At 49.7% G+C, this 20,316-nt stretch overlaps 1 protein-coding gene across 1 annotated transcript in view; it reads right to left on the reverse strand.

The window, feature by feature from the left end:
- The window catches only part of TRPM2 (transient receptor potential cation channel subfamily M member 2), a 47,477-nt gene extending 28,576 nt beyond the window's left edge, over nucleotides 1–18,901 (reverse strand). Inside the window, exons 1-10 of the mRNA XM_077825530.1 lie at nucleotides 18,737–18,901; nucleotides 17,755–17,837; nucleotides 14,823–14,991; nucleotides 13,885–14,065; nucleotides 8,481–8,647; nucleotides 6,921–7,101; nucleotides 6,063–6,124; nucleotides 5,432–5,632; nucleotides 4,573–4,675; nucleotides 2,468–2,589 (exon numbers count right to left, since the gene is read on the reverse strand). Of these exons, the coding sequence (XP_077681656.1) occupies nucleotides 2,468–2,589; nucleotides 4,573–4,675; nucleotides 5,432–5,632; nucleotides 6,063–6,124; nucleotides 6,921–7,101; nucleotides 8,481–8,647; nucleotides 13,885–14,065; nucleotides 14,823–14,991; nucleotides 17,755–17,837; nucleotides 18,737–18,901 (1,434 nt within the window). The remainder of the gene's footprint in view (nucleotides 1–2,467; nucleotides 2,590–4,572; nucleotides 4,676–5,431; nucleotides 5,633–6,062; nucleotides 6,125–6,920; nucleotides 7,102–8,480; nucleotides 8,648–13,884; nucleotides 14,066–14,822; nucleotides 14,992–17,754; nucleotides 17,838–18,736) is intronic.
- Between the last annotated feature and the right edge of the window lie 1,415 nt (nucleotides 18,902–20,316).

Below are 20,316 nucleotides of genomic sequence, written 5' to 3' on the forward strand. Positions count from 1 at the left end.
GCGTGAGAGTGGAGCTGGCTTTGCTTTTCCGGCCCCACTTCTCTCCACTTGAATGTTGTGACACTGCTGAGTACGTCAGCGGGAAAATGCACAGCTCAGGGAGCGGAGCCATGCATCCAGCAGACTTGTGATGCACATAATAACTGAGTGCGCAAAAGGACGGCAGCATCTGCAACAGATTTCTTGGCAGTGGAGTGGTAACTTATTTCTAAAAGACAGCTATTCAGACTCTAGAATACATTCTTTGCCCAGTCAGCATTTAAAGGCCGGTCAAATTTTTGGCCTGAGCAGGTTGCTATTAGATCTATGGATAGGGCCCTTCGTTTTCTTTTTCCTGGGAATTTATCAGTGTTTATTACTACAACAACAAAAACAGGTGAAAATCGGTGGAAAAAACTATTGATACTTTTTCTGGGTAAATACTGGGGTTTATTTTGGTGGGCGGAAGGACGGGGAGAAAAATAATCCATAGATTAATGCTTTGACGAATGGAATTCAATGTGGTTTGCTGCAGAACTAAAACAGAACTCAAAACACAATGCCACCTCTGAGTTTAAGAAAACAATATATCTCTAATTAAGGCTACGGTTTTGTCCCGGAGGTCGTGGAATTCATGGAATCCATGACTTCCACAGACCTCCGTGACTTCAGTCCTGGTGGCTGGGAGCTGCAGGGTACTGCCGCTTCCCACAGCGGCAGGAAGCTGTGAGGTACCCCCACTGCCTGAGGCGGCAGGGCCCCCAAGCTCTCAGCCATGGACAGAGGGGGTACCCTGCAGCTCCCAACTGCCACTGCACGCAGGGGGGTACCCTGCAGCTCCCAGCCATCGCCATGAGGCAGAGGGACCCCCGCAGCACCCCGTCACCGCCACAGGGCAGAAGGACCCCGGCTGCTCCCTGGCCGCCATGGCAGGGCAGGGGGATTCCCACAGCTCCCTCGGGAGTGGGCAGGAGGACGCTGCAGCTTCCCTCCACCGCTGGTGGCAGGGGGACCCTGGAGCTCTGAGCCCCCACCAGTGGGGGGGGGGCGAGGGGGAGAGCTCCCAGCCACCCCACAGCTGCCCAGACCCTTTCCATTTTATCATGGAAATTTTTAGTAAAAGTCAGAGACAGGTCACGGGCTTCTGTGAATTTTTCTTAGCCTTACCTATAATCCCCAAATAAAACTTTTCATTTGAATAAACAGTTTACCGTTGTAGACTTAGAACTATTAGCCTATAAAGATTTACATTTAATAATTGGGCCAGACCATTTGAGGTGCATACGCTCAACTTCATCCTTTTCTCCTGTTTTTGTTTTTTTAAAACGTTTGAATCCTTCCTTGTGTTCCGAAACGTAGTCTGATACAGATTTTCATTTTCTTCCCGTTGTTGTGTATCAGATCTTTAAACCGTTGTCTACTAACAGCTTGACATGTGTTTGTGGTGGGCGTGTGTTTCAATCGTATGTTCAGATGCGCGCACGCGTACTTCAGAGCTTGTGTGCGTGACTGTTTATTGTGTGTATCTTGTAGACCAACACATAGACTTACTTCAACGGGCAGCTTTGCATATACACACAGAATAATGTATTCTTGTAATACATATATCTCATGCAATGTACTGGTATTTTCCTAATAAAACAAGTTATTTTTTATATATTTGAATGATACAAAAGTAGGGTGCAAATTGGAAAAAACAAATAATACTTTTTGTAAAACCCAGGATTTTTTTCTGTAAAAATCTGTTTAAACTGAAAACGAAGGGGCTTATCTATGGAAAAACAGGGCATTACCAAGTACTGAATCCTGGGTTCCCCATCTGTAGTTCAGACTCACATCTACAAGGTTTAAACAGAGTAGCTGCTTCTGACAACATAAGAAGGCCTTAAAGCAGGTAGAAATTGACCCCCTGAGAATGCTCCCTATGCAGGGGGCTCCTTGGCCAGCATACAAGGCCCTGTAGTAGCCCTGCTCTGGAGGTGTGGCTGGCACGTATTGCAGTAGGGCTAGTCTCTGCGCTTCAGAGCAGTCAGGAGATAGGAAAAGCAGAGCGTACATTAGAGCAGGCAGCCCTGCACCAGCATCCTGACTGGCCTTGGCTCCAGAACAGGAGGGAGGCAAAGGTGACATAAAGCCCCCCTTAGATCCCACCCCTCCATCCCTGCACCAGGGCAGAGACCTTGGGGGCTTTTTGCCTTCTGCAGCCTGGGGTATAGGTCACTTGCTGGTTTGAACTAGTGTAAATGTGGGAGTCTCTGTAACTTGAAGCCTTTAAATCAAGATTTGAGGACGTCAGTAACTCAGCCAGAGGTTTCGGGGCTACTATAGGAGTGGGAGGGAGAGATCGTGTGGCCTGCGATGTGCAGGAGGTCACACTAGATGGTCATGATGATCCCTTCTGGCCTTAAAGTCTTGGAGAGTACCTGAAAATCAGACCCTCCGCTCCCCACTTGCTGCTGAAGGACAGGCACGGCCAAGTGCATCTCACCTTCCATTCATGGTCATCTGTGAAGATTTCACTGCGAGCAATGTCCACCCTGTTCCAGGCCACTGCCAGCTTCAGCTGGTGGTCCCAGTTCTCGTGGCCAAAGTGATCGCGGTTTCGGGAGGCTGCAGCCAAAGGCACATACAACAGAGTGAACTCCAAGGCTGGGCCGGGATGGCCACATCATTCTTACCACCCCCAGAAAAGCAATATCCAGAGCCAGGCCCCTTGATGGAGAACCAGCCAACTGAGCAGAGCAGCCTGCCCATAGCACACCCCAGTGAGCACAATGGGCCAGGGGCAAGGGAGGCCAATGAACCCTGGGAGAAAGACACCAGAAGACATCCCATATTGGCTCTTCCATTGCCACGGCTCCTGGGCTCCTGCCCTCTTGGTCTGTTGCGAGCCATTCACCAAGCCGCTACGTCTCTCTGCCTGCCCCACACATCCTATGGGTGTGGGATTTCTGGATGGGAATCCAGCGCACGTGCAGAGCAGAAACAGCACAGTTGCTTTGTTCTGAGCGGTGGGGACTGGTAGAGCACTATGGCCTGTGACAATGTGCCAGGAGTTCTCTCCTTATCCCTGCCCTGAAGAGCTACCAGCTTAAGAAACAGTAGAGACCAACTGGAAGAGCATTATGGGAACTGGCCTGAGAAGGAGCTGCTTGGATCCCCACAGACACTGGAGCAGGATGTCCCCCTGCCAGTGAAGTAACCAACGACGATGAGCCAAAAGGGAAAGGGCAGAGACATTGGTTGACTCTGCCCTCATGTGGGATACACAGGGGGGACTCTTCTGACCAGCAGAAGAGCATGAAAGAGTGTCGATTGTCTCGTGATAGATCAGTGGTTGTTTTAACAGCGATCCCTCCAAAAGCAGGGTCACACGTTCCCCTGGGTCTGAGTGAGCAAAAGGCAGAGAGCAAGGGCTGGATGATCTGTGCATGGCACTAGATAACTACCGGGCAAATGTCTTCCATTCAGACAGTGCCAAAGCATCTCAAAGCACCTCACAGCCTTCCTCTGGTGAAATGGTGAAACAGCGCCTCATGTGGGGCAAGACGCAGCAGCACCCCACAGGGACAGATGCTCTTTGGTCATGCTCAGTGAAAACACTTGGGAAATTAATTGACAACATCCCTGCTCCATCCTGTAGTAGGAAGAGAGCCTGAGACACAAACTCTTGTATTAGAGGCCTGGTATGAGGCCTGGGCTATAGTAGCAGTCAAAACTTTGCTGATATAAAGCAAAAATTAGACTGTGAGCTAGAGGCCAGCCCTGCTCACAGAATTTGGCAAGAACAGGGCTGATATTACAAAAACACACGTTCCTAAGAGGTGCTAGGCACAGAGCACTCACTCAGACACATTCCAGAAGGGTGGTACCAGAACATCCCAATATTAAGGATGGTACAAAAACGTTCCCCAAGGAAAACAGGAACACACTGTCCCCTTTTAAAAGATACGGTCAGGACAGCACGTAATAGAGATGTTTTTATTGAAGCAACATGTAAAAGGTGATGGGTAATAACTAGGGGGCAGTAACTAACTATGTTAGAGGGGCAGTACTAACTTGTTTGTATTAGGATATAAAGATGTATTTTAGAGGGAGTGTTTTTGTTTAGCCCAGGGAGGAATGGAAAGTCCCGCTGTTCACTGAGCTGGTCCATTGTTACAGGCATACATGTATTAGTGGTCCAGTAGAGTTTGCGGGATACTAGTACTGTGCTTGTTGACAATAAACTTGGCCTGGTGCCTTCGTACCTTAATGGATTTTGTGGTCATTGGGCGGTTGGCTCGAGTTCTGCGGTGCCAGCTTTCTGCGCAGAGCTGGGACTGCACGCAGGGAGAACACACACGCAGCCAACATCTGTCCACACATCCCTTTCCTCTGCATATACCTCACTCTCCCCCACACAGCCCAGAGACACTGCACCAGGGAGTGACAACCGGTGCACTCAGTACCGCGGCCACTAAGGAGCAGCTCAAGCACTGGTGAGCCCATGGCCAGCTCTGGTGTGAACTGGCAGCATCCTGACGCCTGGTGGCAGGCACATGCCCACCAGTCTCCAGAGCAGAGCCAGGTAACACCTTCCCCGCCCCTCACCTTTGAGCAGTGCCTGAAGAATGGCCACGTCCACATCTTGCTGGCCATCTTTGCCCTCCCGGAAGATGGTCAGGAGCTGCCTGCTCCGCACTATGTCTTGGATCTGCAAGGAATGGCAGAGGATCAGATGTCCTGCAGCAGCAGCATCCCTTGCCGTGCCACCCAGCTCACGTGAGGTTAATGCTCTTCCTGAAGATCCTGGCTGGACCGCCCAGTTCAGTTAATACCCTGCTCCTGCCTTGCGATCTGTGGCCCCTTATGGCCCATTTGACGTTAAATCCCCATCTGCCCTGGACACCTGTTACCCCTCCCAGCCCATTGGAGGTTAATTCTATGACTTCTGTCCCAGCCACCAAACTGCAGACCGAGTCCCTGTCCTTGGAATGCACAGACAGCCCGCTGCTTGCTAGAAGACTGCAGGTTAAATCGTGGCCCCATTGGAGTTGATGGCAAAACTTCCCCTGGCTGCAGTGGGACCAGGATTTTACCCCGTGTGTTCTTGTCCCCAGAAACGCTCCTGCCCTCTCTAGGCACACTCACCTTTCATCCTCTGGACAATTTGCACAGTGCACGTAGTCACTTTGCTCACACAGATGTCCGCTTGCACACACAAATGATGGGGTTTGTAGGTGCATCCAGGGTGAGTGGTGAGTACAGGACACAGGCTCCCTCCCTCCCAACAGTGGGGTGCATAGCTAAGGTCTGGAACACTTCCCCAGCATCACACATGGGGTCCCACTCCTCAGTGGCTTGTGTGGTAACTGCAGATCCCAGGAGGGGTGACGCATTGCCCTCCCCTGTTATCCGAGTGCTCGGGGGAATGTCAGCCAGAGTAGCAGATGGGGTGTGAGCATCTCACCTTTTTGGTCCACTCCACGATCTTGCCCTCGGTGAAGAGCTCATAGGTGTCCCGGAAGAGGATGCTCAGTTCCTTCTGAATCAGGGAGATGGTTATCTCTGGGAGAGGCAGATTGGCCACCTGTGCAATGACATCAGCTACACGCCCGGACCCCTCCACTATCACGCATGGGGTGCCATTGGTGATCGCATTGTAGATTGTCTGCAACACAGAGATGCAGAGCTAGAAGGGCTGACCCAAATCCACTTGAATCAAGGGGAGCCTTCTCGTTAACTCCAGTGAGCTTTGCATCAGGCCCGAGGCACCCACAGCTTACACACAGTCCCCCATTGGTGGCGTCTCTGCATCTGTCACCACTGATGGGCTTCGAGCCCACCCCCACTCCCCCACCCCCGCAGTCCTCCTCCACTCAGGCTAAGTGAAGGCTCCCTAACACATGGCTCTCTTGGCTTGTCTCTGCACTGGGGATTTCCAGGGGGAGCCATCCCCACAGTGTTTGCTCCTTTGTTATTTGGAAGTCATTGGGTGCAGTCATGGTTTTAGCTTTTCCAGGCCCAGCAGTTCTGACTTCCTGTCTGACCTGTCTGGGAGGAGGAAGCTGCGCTCGTCCCCTTCTCTCCCGTGTACTTACATTGAGCGTCCCAGGTCCCCCCTCCAGCACTACGCAGACGATTGGGATCTTGATGGCAACTCCTGCAAGGAAGCAGGGACTCAAGTCAGCTCCATTTGGACGCAGACCTCTCACAGATCAGCCGCCCTGCTAAGACAGGCCAGCATGGATCTCCCTCAAATAGCTACAAGTAAAAGACAAGCCACAGGTATTTCCAACCCATGCCAGCTTGCAGAGCTGCTCCCAGAGATCAGCTAGCAGGAGGCACTGGCCAGAAGGGCAGGGATGGTTTGTAGTCACTTCACCAGCAGAAATACTGCCTCGACTTGCGCCACTGACCATGGGTGGCGTGTGATCTGCCGGCTGCAGGAGGCTAGAACCCAGCACCGCCCCTTCCTTCCAGCCCAGAGCCCCCCACCGCAACCACCAGCCCCCACCCCAGGCTAGCGCCCCCAGCCCTGGGAGGGTGGATGGCGCGGCTCCAGCCTCCCCAGCCCCAGAGAATTGCATAGGGGGATCCGCAGAGCAGGAAGCTGGAGGGGGGGTGGGCCTGGGGGCAGAGCATGGGAGGGGCCATGCCTGGCTGTTTGAGGAGGCACATCCTCCCCCAGCCTATGATATTCACCTCCCATGCCACTGACAAAGCCTGGCAGGAAAGACGTTATCCACTAACAGAGCTCCTTCTCCAAAGCCTCTGCTCCCTGGACTCTCTGACACCACCTGCCAACAGTGAATGCACTGATGCTAACATGCGACCTCCTCCTTGCCGGATGCCAGAGAGATCTAGGGGCTTGCCCATGCCCTGGTGCCAATGTCTGTCGGATCTCACGTCTTTCACTCCCTCCGCTCCGGAGCAGGGCTGACCTGTGCTGCCATTACCTTCTTTCACCTTAGTCTGCTCGGAAATGAACTTCTCCAGTCTGGTCCTCAGGGAGATCTCCACACCGTATCTGCCATGGGTCCCGTCATCCACCAGGATGAAGTGGGAGTGGTTGCTGTCCAGGCAGGAGAGGTTCCCCTGGCTCTCCTCATCCAGCACGTATTCAGCCGGGAAGCCGCCCTGCAAACGGCCAGAGGAAAGAGAGACAGACCAAAAGGGGGATTTCGCTGGGCCCTTCTCACTTGGAGAGCTCTATTAGCAGAGCAGGCGGGGGTCCCCTGGCTGAACCCCGTAGGAACAACCCCAGGGAAGCAGACAAGAGCGCAGGGTGGTGGCCAGCAGGTGTGGTGAAAACAGCAGGTGTGCAAGAGGGAGTCCGCACAGGGGGGTGGGAGAGGAGAGACGGGGACAGTCCTGACTTGGATCAATGAATGATGGACAAGATGGCCCAGTGTAGTGACAGAGGCAAAGCCAGAAAGCAGAAGAGGGCGGGATCAGGACTGGGCAGCAATCTTTGACAAATAGCCATCCCGGCCCCTCCCAAGCGGTTTCTCACAGTGACTGTTACTTAATCCTCTCAGCTCAGCAGCTTGTGCAGTGCTCCCTGCACCACCTGCCTGGGGCCCCCTCTTTCCGGGCCCCTCCTGATACTTTACGGAATCGAGAGGGGAGAATCTTCCGCTCAGAAATACACAAAGGAGGGATTTGAAATTGCTACCAGCTCAGTTAGCTCAGTGATTCGAAGGTGGACACTGCACAGCATAGAGGCCAAGAGTCTCAAACAGGGGTAGGGGTGCCTGGAGTTAGGCTCCCAAGTCCCAAAATAAATGATCTGATTGTCCAAAGCGTCAAGTTCTCAGCAGCTCTCAGTGAAATCAATGGGAGTTGTGGATGCTCAGCCCTTCTGAAAGGCAGACTACTTATTTAGGCACCTAATAACGTCACACTGTCTCATTAGACTCGAATCTGTCTGCCTTAAGTATTCCTGAGGGGCCTATCACTGTAAGTACAGACTCAAGCTGGAGTTCTGCAGATATGGCAGGCATTCTCCAGTATATTTCCCTGAAACAAAAGCAAATGTGTCACAGATTTGGTTAACTTCTGAGAGGTTGGGAGTGGGGGGGGCGGGGGAGGGGAGGGAATCTACATTATTTTAGAACCAAAAGCGCCCTAAAATGTGTTTGCAAGGGGGAGGACATATTTTCCTCACCCTTGTCATAATATGGCCCCTTCTGTCTTTCTCGGCTGTCTATTTTTCTCTTATCGCAGCTGAGATTGTGTGAAAATATCTAACATGAAACGGGCAAGGTCAGGAGTTCCATTTGCATGCTTGGTATTTTAAATACATGGTATTAACAAGCAATCATGAATTCCTTCTCCTTTTTCCTTTCTGATGCAAGGTTTTCAAAGAGGTTGGGAGATAAGTGTTGGCCTTTATGTCTCTAATCCGCTGAGGGTGTGTGAGATTCAGGACATGTCTACAAACACAAAGCCCCCCACCCCCACCCCGCAGCAATCAAACACACAGCCCCCATACCCCACAGAGGCTGGACACTCACCATGGGGCAGATGAGGCTGCCTCGGTTGTACACGGTCCCCCAGGTGGCTATGCCGATGGTAACAATTTTGCCCTCTTTGCAGCTGCTGCTCATGCTGAAGTCTCTCACAGCTTCTCCCACCTGCTTCATCACACCGGCGTGGGACCCACCCGTTATGATCCAGGCACCTGGCAGACAGAGCAGGGGTTGGCAAGGTGAATGCGCCACGTACAGTGGCTGATATCCTAGCCTATCAGAGACCTACAGAAGTCCCCCTTCCACCCAGGTTTTGGAGACTCTGAGGCCTGTGGAGTACCCATCCTGCATTCTGCCCCATCAGTACCTTGGGGTGTCAAAGCCCTCCGTGCACTGAGCCCACCCTCTTTGACACACAGGCCTGGGACCTCGCTGGGCTTCATGCCTCCTTGCCCTGCACTTTGTGCAGGCCCTAGGTGAGGAGAATGCCACTATTGCAAGTGGACCGTGCTTTGTGCAGGGCAGACAGATTGTCTTGTGGCTCAGGACTGGGATGTAGAAGATCTGGATTTGGTTCCCTGCTCTCCCGCAGACTTCCTCTCTGACCTTGTGGACCTGTGTGTTTCTATAAGGTGGGGATAATCATAGAATCATAGAACATCAGGGTTGGAAGGGACCTCAGGAGGTCACCTAGTCCAACCCCCTGCTCAAAGCAGGACCAATCCCCAACTAATAACCCTTCTTCTTCCTCTGTTGGGCTGTTCAGACTGAACTCTTCAGGGCAGGGGACTGTCTCTCACCATGGCCTTAATGGCCATGTCTTCACTGCCAGAAAGGTGTGTTTTACAGTGGGATAACTATCAGGCATTAACCACCTCTTTGTAAAATCCTAGTGAAGACAAGGCTCTGTAGCTTTTGCTGGAGGTAGGTGAAGTTAACCACAGGTGTGGGGTATAGGGCAGACCTGTCTTAGCTAAAAACTACCTGCGCCTTGTCTCCACTAGGATTTTGCAGCGAGAGCGCTAATTTGCACTCATTCTTTTGCTGTAAACACACACCTGTTTTGGCAGTGAAGACACAGTCGAAGATTTAAAAGCATGAGGCTAACGTGATAACAAACACCTTTTAAAAGTCTAGTCTAGGCAAGGCATTCTGCCTTTAGCACATGGTAAAGGTCCCGGTTAAAGCTTAAAAGGCACACACTTGTCTGGAGACCTTTTAAAAAAACCCATCAACATTATTAATGCATATGAAATCTCATCCTTCCAATTTTACAAATAGCCACATATATCACCTCCTGATGCCACCCTATTTAATCTGCAAAGAATCAAAAGGGTTTCAGGATAGTAACAAACCAATACTTGTTTAGAAAGTCTACTCTATAGCCGCAGCACATGTTCACCAAAAGTTTTTCCAACCTCCAGCCATTTTCCCTCTTCTTCTATTGCTTTTCCTTGGAGAGAAAGTGGCAATTTTCTGCAGTATTTTTATGAAGCCTATTTGTGCCTCAGTTTCCCCTATAATTTGCATGGCTACCCAGATGAGGTGAGAGGAGGACTGTTTGCTCTTAGGGCAGGCTGGGAGACATAGGTATGAATGTTGCCCAGCTGTCTGAGCCTGGATGGGTCACAAAAAAGGACTGACCAAGGCCAACCCCATATCAATGGAGGAGCCAAGAAGACAAAGGCAAAGTCAATTGCTAGGACATTGACAGCAACCCAGAGGGAGATGGATTTCCACCCACTCTCAGCAGGGAAGCTGAGCACAATCCCCCAGCTTGAGAACAAAGGACTGGGGAGGTGTGTGGTGCAGGATAAGTGATGGCTGCTGGAAGGAGTCAGGGCTCTGACCTGGGAAGCGACCAAGGAGGTCAGACTAAGACCCCAGACAGAGCCTAAACATGGGGGTTCACTACAGCTTGGCTGGGTCTGGGCTAACCAGCAGGGTCTCTGGGCTAATTTTCATTTCTCTGTGCTAATCTAAGGACTTCCTATACTGTGTCCAGTTAACACAGGAGAGGCTGACGGACCTGGGGTTATTTAGTCTGCAGAAGAGAAGAGTGAGAGGGGATTTGACAGCAGCCTTCAACTACCTGAAGGGGGGTTCCAAAGAGGATGGACCTCGGCTGTTCTCAGTGGTGGCAAATGACAGAACAAGAAGCAATGGTCTCAAGTTGCAGTTGGGGAGGTCTAGGTTGGATATTAGGAAAAACTATTTCACTAGGAGGGTGGTGAAGCACTGGAATGGGTTACCTAGGGAGGTGGTGGAACCTCCATCCTTAGAGGTTTTTAAGGCCTGGCTTGAAAAAGCCCTGGCTGGGATGATTTAGTTGGTGTTGGTCCTGCTTTGAGCAGGGGATTGGACTAGATGACCACCTGAGGTCTCTTCCAACCCTAAGCTTCTATGATTCTATGACTAATAACCCCAACTGTTTTGACAGTGCTGTGGGAGTGTCACTGTGTATGCTGGGGTGCATTAATCTCTGAAGAGGGGACAAGTCTCTACCAAGAGTCTAGCTCAGTTGGACTCTCTGAGCAGATCTCATGGTGTGAAGTAGGAGTGCTGGAGCCCCAGAGGTTCAGTCAAGGAGGCAGTGAGGTAGCATGGCTTACCCTGGAGGAAGAGTGAGACCCTGTGGGGGTCTGGCACATTGAAGGGGCGCCTCCTGGAGACTGTTCCAAAACTGGGGGTGTAACACCAATCCTGTGGATCCATGACAATCAAACCAGCTGATCAATAGGGAACCATTTGCCCTGCCCCACGTCTGCTTATTCTCCTGTATTTGTCAGCTTTAGAAGGCTTGTTTGTGTTTGGTCAATCTCCTCCCATTGCCTGTCTAGTTATTCAAATGCCTAAGGTGGTGACCTTACATTGCATAATCTGCTTGATCCTAACAGCTTTTTTTCCTCTGCAATGATTTCCAGTTCTTAGCCCGGTTTTTATAATGTGTTAGTTACCACGTCAGCTAATTTGCTCTAACATTACATCTTAAATCCTAGTCTAGACAAGGCCTGTGTGTGTGTACAGCACCAAGTAGAACGGAGCCCTGAGGGTGGTTGAGGTCTCTAGAATCTTCCCTAATACAGACAATAATAACTGCACCAGGGGCAAGGCAGTGAGGAATCAGCCTCAGTGCCTAAGAGTCATGTGAGACCTGAAGAGTTCCCAAGGGCCAATGGGTTTGTCTGGATTGTCTTCTTTCTGCTTGTCCAAGATGGGCCCGAAACACCAAGTTTGGATCCTGATCTGAATTTTTTCAAAGTCTGAGGAATTCTGGCATGAGGTCTGGATTCATTCCCATCTAGAGATGGGTGAAATTTTTTGGCCAAAACTCTTTGTCGCCAAGAAAGCACATTTGGGTCGACAGAAACATTTTATGAATTCACCAAATTGTTTCCATTGAAAAAAAAAAAATAAAACTCTGGAAACATCTAATTGTTTTGTAACAACATTTTCCAACCAGAACGTTTCAATTTTTTGATTCAAGACAAAATGTCATTTAGAAATTTCCTGCAGCTTCATTAATTTTTTTTTTTTAATTCAAAATTGAAACATTTTGTTTTGGGTCAAACTCAACATTGCATCCAACTGAAAACAATTTTGTTTTTTTTTACTACTTTTTGATTCCCTGAAAATTTTGCTTTGGGTCAACCTGAAACTATTTTTAATTTTTTTTCCCTGGAACTGCAACCAACCTGAAAAAATATCACTCGTTCTCCCAGCTCTACTCCCACCTCATTCAAATGTTCAGAATGCGGATTCTTTGCTCCATATTTACTCTGGCTGTCCCTTTCCCAGCAGTAGCTCTTTGAAATAGGAACTGACGAATTGGCTACTTTCGCTGTAGTTCATTGAAATGGCTGTATGGATAGCCTCTGCTGAAGCTTTTATTTGTCACTTCTTGCAGCAGAATCCCAACACAGATCCCGTGGTCTCCTGCAGCAGTCGACATTCGGGCTGGCCTTTCCCCACCATGTGGGAGAACACCAGGCTCACAGAGTATGAGCTACCCCAAGCAAGGACCGTGCCCAGATCCCAGCACAGTGTTACTTCCCATGAGGACCCCTTGGTAATATCAGTAAGGGCAGAATTTGGCTCAGGATATTTCTGTTCATGATTCAGAGAAGGCTAAGAGGTGATTTGATCAGAGTCTATAAGTACCTAGCAAGAAGACTTCTGATGGCACAGGGGTCTATAAACTAGACTCTAATCTAAAACAAGATCCAATGGCTGGAGCTGAAGCTAGATAAATTCAGACTAGAAACAAAGTGCCCATTTTTAACAGTGAGAGCTTACTGAGCAAGACAGTAGATTCTTCACCCCTTGAAGTCAGTACATCAGGACCGGATGTCTTCGTAAATGATGCGCTGTTGCTCAAAGCGGCAGAACGGGCTCCATGCAGGAGTCACGCTGGCCTGCATTAGAGGATCGTAATGGCCCCTTCTGGTCTTAGCATTGGACTCTATCACTCACTAGGTGATTCCTGGGATTGCATTAATTTTCTGTCTGAGGCATCTCTGCTGGTGTGCAACTGACACTGTATTCTCAGAGATGCCGAGCCAGGCAGCATGCTAATGAGAGGTTTGCGGTGCCAGCATTACTGAAAGAGGACAGCGAGTGACTGGCGGCTGCTCAGCAATGGAAGCGTTTACTAGGAAAGGCTGGTGCAAGGGTCCTGGTGAGATATGGGGCAATGCTGGGGCTGGAACGCAGGAAGGGGTTAGTGCCCTGTGGCATGTATATGAGAGACCAGTGTGCGGGTGGTGGGTAGGAGAGGCTGGTAGAAGTGAGAAATATTCACAGGGCTGCAGTGAGCTGAGATGACAGTGCAAGAGGTTTCTCGGTCTGAAAGCAACATTTCAGATCTGTGGGCCACACCCAGAGATAGGCACTCCGGGCCCCTGTACCCCACCCCAATCACTATGAGACCATACAGCAGATCCTGCAGGAAAGCTAAAGGCTTTTCCCCTGGAGCACATGGTATAAGCAGAGGGCAGGCAGGTGTGAGTCAGGCGGAGGAAAACGCTGGCCCCAAGGGATCAGGAGTCCAAGGACTCATGGAAGGTCACTTACCAAAGCTGCTCACTGGCTCTGCAGAGCTCTGGTAACTGTCTGAACTTGCCTGTCTCCAGAGCCCCTGCAGAGGCTGATCTATCGGACTGCTGTCTGGAGAGCTGTGGGCCAACGTCACTGCCCGTCATTCCAGCACTGATGAGCTCGTAGGCCAGGGATGCTGTTCCACAAGGATTTGACACCTTCTATTCTATTCTATTCCCATTCTGACACCACCCTCACCACCGTATTAGCTGAGCTCCTTCCCTAGCACATTATCCCCCATTGGGAACCCCCTAGCGCTTTCCCCCAGAGACGCAAACAGGGCTCTCCTCTAGCGCAGCTCCAGGAATGCTCTGCCCGCCCTCAGGGACTATGTACCACCAGCAGGTGTTACCTGTTGTCTGGGCCACCTTGACCAGCCCCCGTCGGAAGATGTTCTTCAGCCTCGGCATCATGTTGAAATTCTTAGCTCCCCCGGTCACAGAGATGAGCAGGTTGGGCAAGTCGAGGCCCCAGTGCTGAGTCATCAGCTGGTAGATGACGCATGGAGGGGTGTCCGCCGAGACGCGCACATACTGGGGGGGGGGGTGCAAAACACAGGGAAGGGACGGAGTAAAACCCACTGCACCTACCCAGAGAGCAAAGCCAGCCAGGAACTCATCCTAGCCAACACAGCAAGAATCAAACTCCTTTCCTCTAGGCAATCAAGTCCAGGCAGCTCCCTTCTCTCCCCACCCCAGTTCCTCACCTTCCTGTAAAGGACCAGGGCTGCGTGTGAGAGGAACATCTCCCTCCACTGCCCCATGCATCACCTCAGGGCCAGTCCAGGCTGGCAGCTGGATCTGTCACTGCACAGCACCCCCGAGGTGACAGATTCCCCCCTCCAAGGAGAGGCTGAGATGACAGAGTGACGGACGCTGCTGCTGTTCTAGTGCCAGGCCCTGGGGAGTGTGAGGTTGACTCAGAGCTGGATGCTGTACCTGTTCCCTCCCACCTCCATGGGATTCAGACCCCAAGGAGTCTAAGGCAGGAGGAGTGGAGGAGGTCGCACACTGAATCTTGGCCCACCAAATGGCTTCAGAGGAGACCTTAGATTTACTTGTCCTGGCCCTGGGCCTCCTTCCCTCTCCCCAGACCTGCTCCGGCGGTTGGCAGGGTGAAGGAGGTGACCCCACCTGCCCCCTCCCTTTCTCTGGACCAGGGCTGCCTTTGGAGCCTCTCCTCATCTACCATCAAAAGCAGGCAAATACGCCCATTCTATCAGCTGCAAGTGCCGAGCAGCAGGGTTTCAGTATGGGATCCCTGTCCCCTAGACACTAGGGACTGACCCACCTTTCCCACCTTTGGTCCCAGACCTACAAAGCTGATATCACCAAATGCGTCCGTCGGCATTTCTTGGATGTGCCTCTTGGGGTCCCATTCTTTCCCCAGGAAAACAGATGGCTTTGTAGCCTCTTCCAGGTGCTGTTCTCTGGGGTAACCACACTCACACATGACCCTCCTGCAAGAAAACAGCATCAGCAACTCCCTGAACTCAAAAGGGGAGTCTCTGGCAGTTACAGGCAGATGAGTGGATATTAGGAAAAACTTTTTCACTAGGAGGGTGGTGAAACACTGGAATGCGTTACCTAGGGAGGTGGTGGAATCTCCTTCCTTAGAAGTTTTTAAGGTCAGGCTTGACAAAGCCCTGGCTGGGATGATTTAGTTGGGCATTGGTCCTGCTTTGAGCAGGGGGTTGGACTAGATGACGTCCCTTCCAACCCTGATATTCTATGATTCTATGAGTCTGTTGAGTCTATGAGTATGAGACTGGAAGCAGTGGCAATGGCTTACTTTAAAAATTCCCGACACCAGCCTCTAGGGAGCTTATATCTCCTGCCCAGCTTGCCCATCAGCTATTGGCTACGGAGGAGAAATCACTGTGAGGAAGAGATCACTGTGCATGGTAGAACGCAGCAAAAATCAGCATTTCCATTCTGCAGGACATTCCGATATCTGGACATTGTTTTCACCCCAAATTAAGCCAAAATATATTTTAAAAATTGTGGAACAAAAAGTTCTGGAAAATATTGATTCAGAAATGGAAAATCATTTTGTTCTGACTCAGTTCAATGTTAAGTTACACATCCCAGAGTGCCTTGCATTGTCTCTTGGGAGGTGTAGTTCTGGGTGCTTCATGTCCTAATGCCCCCAATGGCAGGTCTCCATGGCAAGACTACATCTCCTGTGATGCACTATAGTCAGCTCCCATGATGCACCACACAGGTCAGTCTGAAGGGACACCACATGCTGCACCATGGGACATGTAGTCCAGCCCTGGAGCTCAGCCCATGGGGGAGAATCACCTGGAACTACAACTCCCATGAGGCAATGCACCACCAAAGGGAAAAACAATCCAATGGTGAATGGACCCAAAATGAAATAGTTCATGAAATATTTTTCGATTGGAATATTCAAAAATTTAGGCAAAATAGAAATTTTCACATAGAAAATTTTAACTTTGCAGAAACTGCATTTTCCATCAACAAGTCGTTTTGATTGAAAATTCCCAACCAGCTGTAGGGCAGAGTGCTTTGCACCACTGACCTGTTAAGTGTGGTAGAAGCTCACTAATCTGCACCAGTATCCAGGAGACCTGATGCACACTGCTCAGTGCTGTGAACTAGTCAGTAGGTGAACAAGCAATCAGGAGCCACATCAAGGCACCTGCATTGCAGAAGGAACCCAGTTCTCTTAGTCTGGCAAGCGTGTTTCCTATTATTATAGATGACAGTACTTCATAACAATGTAACAAGCCAAGACTTGTAGTTAAGCATTGGACCGATTCCCTGTGTGAGCTCAGGCCTCAACTCTGTGGATCTCAGCTCTCCAACTACTAAAAGAGGATAACGGTTCTTCCGGCGTCTGTCTATTGGTTTGTCAGCTCTTTGGGGAAGGGGCTGTCTCCTACTGTGTGCACTGCCTAGCACAGTGGACCCTTGATCTCAGTGGGGACTCTAAATGCTGCAATAGTAATACATTACCGTAGTATATTTTCCTGAAGTAAATGCAACCTCACTACAGTCATCAGCAAAGTGCAGTGACAACACTGGAGATTTTATGAGGATTACCCATGTTTGCAACTTTGCCTGGGAGAGTAGTTCCCCAGATTTTGATCCTGACATTACATTAGAGCTGATCAACAATTTTGTTGGATTTTTGACTAAAATAATGTTTTTGTGAAAGCATCTGCCTTCTGCAAAAAAATTCAGTTTTCTGTTCAAAAACAGAACACCCAAAAAACTGAAATGTTTTGGCCAAAACCCCAAATATTTCCATCTGGAAATACTGCTGCAGAGCCTCATGGAAATTGTAGTTCAGTTTCTTTATATCTCCATTCACTTCTATGGGCAGGGCTCCCCAGCTGGACTACACCTCCCATGATGCACCGTCACCAGGGACTCTCATGCTGCACCACCTTCCCTCTCCAAGAGAGGAGACTGTGATGCATCATGGGAAATATCCAAGCAGACAGCTCAGCCTATAAATAATAATTCCTATAATGCTTAGCTGTTTATACAGTGCTTGCCATCAGAAGATCTCAAAGCACTTTTCAAAGGGTGGTAACTGTCATAAGTATACATTATTATGTAAGTATACATTGTCAGTATAAAGAAAAGGAGCGAGGGTGGCCACTCACGCATTCCCAGAAAATGTGGTACTTCTGGGAATGGCATGGAGCCACCCCCACTGGCATGACCCTGCACTCATGGTAAGTGTAAGGTCACGCCACTTGGAGGACACCATTTGGGAGAGCATGCCACTCCACCCCCACCAGTGTGACCTTGCACCCAGCTGAATGGCCTGCCTGGTGGGAGCATGTGGCACCAGAACTACAACTCGCAGGAGGTATCGTGGCTGCATTTGCAAATCAAAATATATCCATTTTCAAATTTCCACCAAAAAAATCCAAATTTTCTGTAGAAAATTTAAACAAAAACTACATTTTTTTGTTTTTGTTTCCATCAAAGTTTTCCACAGGAATAAGAACAACATTTTTCAACCAGCTGTGCTTAGCATTGTGGAATCAGCTGAAGAAACACAACATTTCTTCTCCAGGAAATCTTTTCCTGTATTCTCTTTGTGCGGCTCCCAGACCATCACTGCACTCCTCTCCTCGTAGCAGAAATGGGCTTAACACTGAATGTTGATTCTACTTTTCTGCAATGTGGGTGGAAAGTAAGAAGCAGACGGAAGGGGGAAAACATCCATGCATTTGGCTTACCCAGTATCTGACATTTGGGAACTTTCAACAAAGTACACACACTCCTTCTTCCTGATGTTTTCAGAAATCCACGAGCTGAGATTCTCCTATGGTGGGGGAGAGAATAAGGGGAACAGTAGGCCTACACGGTTTCAGACAAAGACCAGATTACATAGGTTCCTACAACTGATCCACAGAAAAAGGGGCACATCACAGATGCAGTGTGCAAGGGCTCTCAGCCAGTACATAGAGAAACAAAGGTCACAACTGCAAGAAACCCCAGGGGAATTTGACACTTTCAGTTAGACAGCTAGCAGAGTGAGGACTCTGCCAGCACACTGTGTACCAGAGAGATAGACGTGTGCCCAAAGCTGAGGATGACAAGACATGAAGGAGCAGCGAGGGCTGAGTCTAACAGCTTATTCACACTTTGAATTTGTTGCAGGTTAACTTGAGTTATTTCATATTAAATTGGTGGGGGCTTTGTCTGGTCACACAGGAAGAAAGGAGTTGTGGCTCCTGTAAGGAATCCCCCCTCCTTAGGGTTGGAAAGTGGGCAGAGGGAAGGGGGCATCACCTGAGCAGGGGGTTGGCCAGAGGGGCTCAGGTGCGCCACTGGCCCCTGCAGACAAGGATTAAGGTATGTGAATGCCCTGCCCTCTCTCACTCCAGAAGCATCAGAACAGCTCTGGGACTGAGGGTGATGCTGTTAGTGGGTTTGTTTTCACCTTGTGTGAATGGGATTGTCAGAACGGTTCTCTTCCATGTGTCCACTTCTCCCAGGGCACTTTGTCTGTCTCCCTGGCTATTGGAGAAAAGCATGTAATGACCCTAACTACTACCTCCTCCAAATGATACTGTGTCCCTGGACTGAGAGCCCCTTTCAGCCTACTCCCACCAACCCACCCTGGGCTTGGAGCATCTCCTGGTTATGCCCCTGACTCTTATACATGGTCAGTGTATTTGCTGGCCTCCCCCTAACTTTGGCATTGTCTAAACTTGCCTTTTCATTATTGCCAGTGGCAAAGTGAGCCTTCCTCTTGCTCTTACAGAAGCCACTATTGCTGCGTCTGAGGTTGGGAACCATTTTGAGGTCGCAGATCTTGGGATGCACAACGTAGCTGTCTCCCTCATCAGGGCAGACTCCATTCAGCTCTAGGGGTAGCATTCTGGCTTGCCTGCCACTCCCAGCTACGGGGCAGGTCTCTCGTCACCCTCAACACAGCCTCTCGAATTTGTTATGCCTAGAAGTCCTGAAATGCAATGAAACAGAAAATAGTAAACATGCATCAGAAACACAAGGAAACTCTAGCTGGTGCTTGCTGCTAGGAGAACACCCCTCACCGTGAATCCTCTCCCTCCAATCCCAACATGCTTTGGGGTTTGTTTCAGATGTGAGCTAGACCAGTTATGCTATGAGCTAGACAGCACAGACTTCTAAATTAATCTGCTGTTTTCCTACAACAGGCCCCGAATGAATGATCACAGAATCGTAGAAATGTAAGGCTGGACAGGACCTCGAGCCGTCATCTAGCCCATCCACCTGCATGGAGGCAGGACCAAGTAAACCTAGACCATCCTTGAGAGGTGTTTGTCCAACCTGTTCTTTAAAACCTCCAATGAGGGGGATTCCACAACCTCTTTCAGCAACTTGGTTCAGTGTTTCACTATTCTTATAATTAGAAAGTTCTTCCTAATATCTAACCTAAATCTCCCTTGCTGCAAATTAAACCAATTAAATGATGAAATAGGGAAGATTTTAACTAAAAAAATAAAACTAAACAGTAACATACACTGCATCTATATTTATGTGTTCATATTAATATGTATGCCTAGTTGTAGGCTCATATCTATATCACCGACAGCTGAGTTGTTAATTTTTTGTCTATAACCCATGGCATATGACCCAGAGACACAACCACAGACCATTCTCCAAATCAGCCACTCATTAATAACCATAGACACCGCCATCTTCTGTTACCCTCCATACACAGAGCAGAGATTCAACTCCTCACTCAGCTCAACACATCACATCTCCCACACACAGCCCAGAAATGATACCTTGCCCACCCGAAGCCATTATTCCACCAAATGGGAAAATACCCAATCTATCCGATCCACCCTCTCTCTATAGATTAGAAATCCCATGTGTCTTCCCTATTCACCCTGCTAGGGTGAGTCAAGGACCTTCCGGCTACACACCAGCTATCCACCTTCATCCAGGTTGCTCTGGGCATACAGATCAAACCCTCAGCTACCCCCTGCACCACACCTGGCTAGTATGTTACTTGCCCTGTCTTCAGAATGTCAGGCAGCCAGAGTACATGCTCCCTCCTTTCAAAGGGTGTAGCACCCTCCGAGCTCACCCTCACTCCCAGATCCCCAGGGTGAGGTCTAGGCACACTGCCTGTGGGAGCCCTGCTGGACTGACAGACTCTACCTGTAGCTGTGGTCTAAAGCCACAACTGCGCCCTCAGTGTCATGAGGCTAAATTTCATTTATGTCTGCGGAGCACTTTAAGATCTTCAGCTGGAACGTGCTATAAAAAGGCAATGTGTTATGATTATTATTTATTCATACACC

The sequence above is a fragment of the Eretmochelys imbricata genome, chromosome 9 (genome assembly GCF_965152235.1).
Source record: "Eretmochelys imbricata isolate rEreImb1 chromosome 9, rEreImb1.hap1, whole genome shotgun sequence".
NCBI classification, from domain to species: Eukaryota; Metazoa; Chordata; order Testudines; family Cheloniidae; genus Eretmochelys; species Eretmochelys imbricata.